Source organism: Nansenia antarctica, assembly GCF_963989245.1.
Source record: "Nansenia antarctica genome assembly, chromosome: 9".
NCBI lineage: Eukaryota > Metazoa > Chordata > Actinopteri > Argentiniformes > Microstomatidae > Nansenia > Nansenia antarctica.
In genome coordinates, this window is record NC_137679.1 from 33,722,331 (window position 1) to 33,729,830 (window position 7,500).

At 44.2% G+C, this 7,500-nt stretch overlaps 1 protein-coding gene across 1 annotated transcript in view; it reads left to right on the plus strand.

Annotated features, from left to right (window-relative positions):
• aldh1a3 (aldehyde dehydrogenase 1 family, member A3) overlaps window positions 1–3,613 on the plus strand; it is a gene marked incomplete at both ends in the record, with an annotated part of 12,321 nt that extends 8,708 nt beyond the window's left edge. Inside the window, 6 exons of the mRNA XM_080538741.1 lie at window positions 344–446; window positions 906–1,090; window positions 1,474–1,638; window positions 1,927–2,084; window positions 3,305–3,379; window positions 3,544–3,613. Coding sequence (XP_080394867.1) covers window positions 344–446; window positions 906–1,090; window positions 1,474–1,638; window positions 1,927–2,084; window positions 3,305–3,379; window positions 3,544–3,613 — 756 coding nt within the window. The remainder of the gene's footprint in view (window positions 1–343; window positions 447–905; window positions 1,091–1,473; window positions 1,639–1,926; window positions 2,085–3,304; window positions 3,380–3,543) is intronic.
• Between the last annotated feature and the right edge of the window lie 3,887 nt (window positions 3,614–7,500).

Genomic DNA, 7,500 nt, shown 5'->3' on the forward strand with positions numbered 1-7,500 from the left:
TGGGACACGTGTGTTTGATACAATTGCCATGCCATTACAATGAGCCCGTCTTCTGATTTCTACCTCCACCAGCCTCCCCTGGAACACATACTGTATATCTGGATTCTAATTACAGCTTTGTGATTCAAGTTTTGACTTTAAAAAAGTTACACTTCACCGACACATCTTTTATCGTTTCTGAGGAGCTTTCAACAACCTCTGTTCTCAAAGATACTGGCCCCCGTTGTCTTTTTCATAATGGCGATGTAAATGAATACGGTCTTTGTTTTTTTGAATATGACATAGTAGATGACACATTGATACACTTCCCTCTGTGATCTGTCCTCGCCCTGTTTGTCCCCAGGTTGGACAGCTGATCAAAGAGGCAGCGGCCAAAAGTAATCTGAAAAGAGTCACTCTGGAGCTGGGAGGGAAGAACCCCTGTATTGTGTTTGCTGACTCAGACTGTGAGTGATGTGGTTTCTGTCTCTCTCTAAAGCAACAAACCCATAGACACAACAGAGACAGCGGCAAGCGTGGGTGTGGTTGTTTGAGTGTGTTTGTGTGTGTTTGTGTGTGTGTGTTTGTGTGTGTGTGTTTGTGTGCACATGTGTGTGTGTGTGTTTGCGTGCACATGTGCGTGTTTGTGTGTGTTTGTGTGTGTGTGTGTGTGTGTGTTTGCGTGCACATGTGCATGTTTGTGTGTTTATGTGTGTGTGTGTGTGTGTGTGTGTGTGTGTGTGTCTGTGAGTGTTTATGTGTGTGTGTGTGTGTGTGTGTGTGTGTCTGTGTGTGTGCGTGAGTGAGTGTTTATGTGTGTGTGTGTGTGTGTGTGTGTGTGTGTGTGTGAGTGCGTGCGTGCGTGCGTGCGTGCGTGCGAGAATGCCTGCGTGTGGTGTAGTGACCGTCCCACCCTCTCCCTGCAGTGCAGTTGGCTGTGGAGGAGACCCAGAAGGGCTCGTTCTTCAACCAGGGTCAGTGCTGCACCGCGGCCTCCCGGGTCTTTGTGCAGGAGGCCGTCTACGAAGACTTTGTACGCCGCAGTGTCGAGAGCGCCAAAAGCATCGTCATAGGAGACCCACTGGACCCACGCACATCTCACGGACCTCAGGTGATTATGGGATGGAATAGATATATTACATCTGTATAGAGATAGATATAATACAAGGACATGGAATAGAGTAGAATGCCTAAACAACAGCGTCAATCCAAAAGCACTCCCTGCACTGCGCTGCCCGCCCACCCAGTATGTACATTTCCCTTGGGGTTTTACTCACTGACATGACGAACATTACACATCAGCATGTCAGTCACGATACATATGAGATGGCAGTTGTGAGTGATTATGTTACATATCACAAGTCAACCGCAGCTGAGGATGGTATTTCATTTTGTACCGCATATCGACCACAGGGGATGATGTATTAGTCTCCACAGTCGCCGACCCCCCCCCCCCCGTTCCAACATTGGTCTGTTTCTTGTTGTGTGATCCAGATTGATCAGAAGCAGTTTGATAAGATCCTGGAGCTGATCGAGAGCGGGAAGAGAGAGGGGGCGAGGCTGGAGTGTGGGGGCGTGGCCATGGAAGACAAGGGCCTGTTCCTGAAGCCCACCGTCTTCTCTGACGTCAAAGACCACATGCGCATCGCTAAGGAGGAGGTGAGGCCTTCTGACGTCGCTACCGCTGTGTCTGTGGTTCATTCATACACGTCTGCATGTCACCACTAAGTGGTGGTACAAGCCGAGGCAGGTATACAAGACTGCCACCTTCTGGAGGCCTGGTTGAATTACAGCCCACACAGCTGGGCTCAAACTTTGGAAAAGCTTATAATGAGCAGTAGGGAAGTGCTGGATTACCTCACAGTCACAGACATGTTACCAAAACACCTACTTGCTTCAGCTCTTCCCTCCACCTGACCGCTCCTTTTTTACTGTTCCTCCCGGCAGATCTTCGGCCCGGTGCAGTGTATATTCCGCTTCAAGAACCAGCAGGAGGCGATAGAGAGAGCCAACAGCTCAGAGTATGGCCTGGTAGCAGCTGTGTTCACGCAGAGTCTGGACCGGGCTCTCTCTGTGTCTTCTGCTTTAGAGACAGGCACTGTCTGGTAGGTTCATGTACTGGAACTGTCCATAACCCAAGCTTAACTTCCTTAGTACTTAGTACTACTACTCCCTAGGTGTAATTGCTGTGTTACTATGACTACGACTTACTGCCCTGCCCCCTATATATGACTGTTTCCTGCTTAAATTAGTTACAATCACGCACACATTCCTGAATAAAGAATGATGAAACCAGTACATTTAAGCACCCAAGCTGTAGTTGCGTGTAACCCTCTCCTGAGGTACTATTTCAATTAATTAAGATGTAACAGGATTCTGAGTCTTAGCTGTTGACGGTAACTCTCTTCTTGTTTACAAACAAATCAGATAAGTGTATGTAATTGTAATTGTATATATAAACCCATATACAAACAAAATACAAAGGACAGCCATTTAGAAGGAATAGCAAAAATATTATTTTTATATATATATATATATATATATATATATATATATATATATATATACTGTATATGCTGTGTGTTGTGTGTGTGTGTGTGTGTGTGTGTGTGTGTGTGTGTGTGTGTGTGTGTGTGTGTGTGTGTGTGTGTGTGTGTGTGCGTGTGTGCAAAACAAAAATAACAATCAGGTTGAAACAAACACAAACCTTACTTAAACACTCAATGAAAAATAATAAAGAAGATTCAAGTCCAGAGTTCTATGTTTAAAGTTTTAGGTTTACCAAGCGCTTGGATTTGTTGCACATGAAAGAAAAATAAATCATTGGTATTGCTGATATTTTGACCACACGGTGGGGCTACTGCGCTTTTCCAGACAAAGATTCTCTGTGTTGCAGTTGAATAGGGTGACATGAGTGGGAGAGGGGAAACTGCGCTGATGGCTGGAGTGACATTTACTGGGCCAACACATGCATGTGATATCTGCTGAGCAACCTGCTCTGTGCTTAAACCAACATGGTTGTCAGTGGGGATCCTAATGTTTTACTCTCAGAGCTTGAACTTAGTCTGGACGCTAGGTACGTCAGGTACGACAGGTGAATGCAGATGGTATGCAGGTTATGACACTTTGGCTTCCCTGGGGAATTCAGGGAGGGTAAGGTAAATATCACAATGTTCTCTCTCTAACATCTCTCTCTCTCTCTCCCTCCCTCTCTCTTCTTTCTCCCTCCCTCCCTCTCTCTCTCTCTCTCTCTCTCTCTCTCTCTCTCCCTCTCTCTCTCTCTCTCTCTCTCTCTCTCTCTCTCTCTCTCTCTCTCTCTCTTCAGGGTAAATTGCTATAATGCCCTCCATGCCCAGGCTCCGTTTGGTGGTTACAAAATGTCGGGCAACGGAAGAGAGCTGTAAGAATAATGTATTTGAACACCTAATACATAGGCCTGCTCAATGGGCCTGTGTGTGTTGGCTGGACCAGTACATTCACTCTCCACAATGACATTAATTCATCACACAATATAATTAATTGCAACGACAAACATGCTTATCTATCCCTTATCTTCTTTTGCAGGGGTGAGTATGCGCTGGCGGAGTACTCTGAGGTGAAAGCAGTGACCATCAAACTGAGTGAGACTCTGTGAGAGGCCTTGAGAAACTACACCCCTGCTTCAGCCAACCCAGCACTTCCCTGTTGAATCACATTCGGGCTGCATCCCAATTCTCTAAAACTGCTCTGTTTCCTTATCTCCATTTCCTCCATCTCCTTCGAATGTGATAGAAGCCTTTACAGTCCTTACAGCCATTAATGGTTGTGACTCATAAGGTGAAGGAGACAGGGAAAGGAAGCCATTGAGCAGTATGTTGGTCTACAGCCTCATGATACATTGTGCTAGTCAGAAGTGGCTTCCTACCCTTGTCTCCTTTCCTCCGTCTGCAGATATCTTAATAGACTGGGTAGGGGAAATCATTTGTTACATAAGTGGAGCTGGGGCTTCAGATCTCATGTCTTGCCCAGTGTCTTCCACATCAATGAAGGCGAAGGGAAGGAGCCAAAGAGAAACCATCCAAGAGAATTGGAACGCAGCCGAGCCCTTCACTCTGCCACTGACCAACAGTACCACAGCACTTCCTCTGAAGCCAGGCCCAACTCTCTAAATAATCACTAGGTAATCACTAGATGGCCATGCTAGAAGGGTCCAAAAAATATTGAGCTATTCATTATTTCTCTAGGGTTACAGCTAGGGCTAAGGTGAGGGGTTTAATGTTTGTGCATTTGTGTTAAATCTCATCAATAATTATAAAACATAGTACTTTTGATCCATCCTCTTGAGCATGACCAGATAGTGATAACCCAACACTCTCCACTGAGATATCGGCTATGGTTCCTCTATTTCTATAGCAACATATCATCTTCTATCTGTATGATCTGTCTATGTCTATCATGTACAAAGGTGGATGCAGGAGAATTGTTTTTTGTTTTATTTTTTATTTGTTTCTCCATTTTTCTCCCCTTTCAAATATTGGAAGGAACTTTGATTCCAGTTCCAAATGAGGTAATATTTACCTCTATTTTAACTTGCTGACACAACCGTTTTTTTGTGATTGCACTACAGATACAGTGACGACATATAGGCTACTTACATATTAGAACACCTTCACCGATACTTTAACTGTCAGTTTAACACTTTTTAACGCTTTTTGCGATGCATGTATGAACTGTATGACTTGGCTCATCCATGGTGTGCTAAGGACAGGATGTGTATGTTCTATGACTGACTACGGGCATTTTCAGTGGCAAGATTCTCTTTTTAATTGCAATTTTGTTGAAGTGTATTCCAACGATGTCTATAACTGAAGGAAAACCATCTCCTGTCAGCACAATATTATGTTGGTCTTGAGACTGATTTATAATAACATTTTTATAATAACCCGCAAGGAAGCAAATTCTTTTCTCTTCATCTTTCTTAAACTAGCCTTTAACTTTTGTTTTTATATATATGGATATTTAAATAGAAATTCTAAATAAAACATTATGAAATGTTTTTGTGATTCATTTATTTACCTTACGGGCTATATTTGAATTTGAATAACTGATTCCCTAACACGGATTATAAAAGGCAAAATCAGGTTAAGCCTTGCATCCATGTACAATGTCTGAATGAATGAATGAATGAATGAATGAAAGCTTTATTTCGAACATGTGAGAAAAGAAATAGTTATAACAACAAAAAACAAAACAAAAACAAGAAAAAACTAAACAAAACAAAAAACACCATTTACTTAACATGTCCGAAAAGGAGTAGGAAGAAGCATAAACTTATTTAATCCTACCCCTTCTCCAATAATCAGAGATTAATAATTAATCTGCAGTTAACTTCAATATTAATATAATATTTTAAAAATAATAATCAAATTTATTTACGTATTTACATATTTACCAACAATAGAAAACAGATAATGTAAATAAACAAATAATCTGTGAAAACAACTGGTGACTATCAAAGCTGGAGATAAACAGAGAACCTCTCTCGGACATACACACGCACACGAACGCACGCACGCACACACACACACACACACACACACACACACACACACACACACACACACACACACACACACACACACACACACACACACACACACACACACAGAGGTTTTGTAGTACTGTCTCTTAAGTACTGTAGTCTCTTTGGTACAGTAGGGGCCATTCCCATATCCGGGTACTGACTGAGTCTCATTCAGCCAACATCACTGGCTGGAAATGTGTTCATTCGCTGCCTGGATCAGGAAGTCAAGTTCCCTGGGCTTCTGCAGTCGGTGTGTTCGAGTGCTGCTCCCTGCTCTTCGGTTCAACTTTCGCTGGGGGATCAAACCAACTCCAGTTTGAGCAGCCACGTCCGAACTCAATTTACGACCAAATGCCATGGTGAATTATTTTGTACTATGCGGTGAGTTAAAATCCCTCATTAAATACATCATCAATGCGCAACAAGTGCGCACGTTTTTGCATGTTGACATCTTTTTTTTACATTACAATCAGTGCTCTGATTTAGAATTCTAATTACATCTAAAAAAACAACCCGTGGACGTGGCTGCTGTGTTTTTGGTGAATGAACTAAACTGTGTGTGTGTGTGTGTGTGTGTGTGTGTGTGTGTGTGTGTATAATATATCTGTGTGTCTGTCTGTTGCTCTCTCTCTCTCTCTCTCTCTCTCTCTCTCTCTCTCTCTCTCTCTCTCTCTCTCTCTCTCTCTCTCTCTCTCTCTCTCTCTCTCTCTCTCTCTCTCTCTCTCTCTCTCTCTCTCTCTCTCTCTCTCTCTCTCTCTCTCTCTCTCTCTCTCTCTCGTGTGAGAGCGCTGGCAAGCTCTGGAAAGGCAGCCAGAAATATTGAGTCATGTCTGTCTGTCTGTTACTCTCATCACAGTTCAAATCTGGCTGTAACCTGTGTGTTTTTGCACAGAGACGATGTGAGAATGTGCGCTGCTTTACAGTACTTAGTAGAGTGTTTAAGAGAATACAAAAGAGGAGCAGTCAAACAGAGCCTCTCCTTCATCCTCTGGGAGGGCTACACTTCGTTCATTCTGCTTCAGCAACCAGACAACAACGTTGTAAGAGGACGGTGGCAGTTGCTCTCAACTCCTTGTTACGCAATTCCACTGTGAACATGTGTGCCTGCTTTCACTTTCTCAAGGCAAGGCCAAAGCCACCTCCTCTCTTCCCACAAACATCCTACGCACTTCCAGCTTTATTCTGTTTGTGTACTTCCCTCCTCACGACGACGTCTCTAATCCCATAGTCTTCTAGCCCCCCCAGCCCTGTTGTCATGACGATCCTGATTTGGTTGTTTACTGTTAACATGTTAAAGAGCTTACATTGAGGAATTAGGTGGCGATAATGCATTACACATACTGGCATGGGAATACTGCATTTTTCGTGCTTTTTTGATGTGTGTGTGTGTGTGTGTGTGTTTAACTTGCAGGGTACTGACTGCGTGGCCTCTCCCTCTGTCTGCACAGCCCAGCCACACGTCAGCTCTCTGACGCCTGTGTTCCACTGAGCTGGTCCCAGTCAAGTCCCAGCCCTGAGAAGGCTCAGGGATGTCCTACTGGGCGGTGGGCCTCTCTCAGGCCACTGGAGAGACCACTGGGGAGACCACTGGGGAGGCCACTGGGGAGACCACTGGGGAGACCACTGGGGAGACCACTGGGGAGACCACTCGGGAGACACAGAGCACCATGGAGGAGCAGGGAGGAGGTGAGAATCGTTATTATTCCTGACTTTTTCATTGTTTGTCAATGCTGCAACATTAGCTAGGGCGCCTATCTGTTTTTCCTGTGTGGCTGTACTGTAAGCCTTGCCATGGCTTTGCCACAGCCACAATAATACTGTGAATGAATCAGGGGCCTGGGTTGGACACCCTGGTCTGTGGCCGTCAGAGAGGATTTGACTGTTAGATGAGAAGTAGAATTGGTGAGGCACATCTGTGTCTGCGGGTTGCGACTTAAAAATAGAAGTAAGAACTGAAA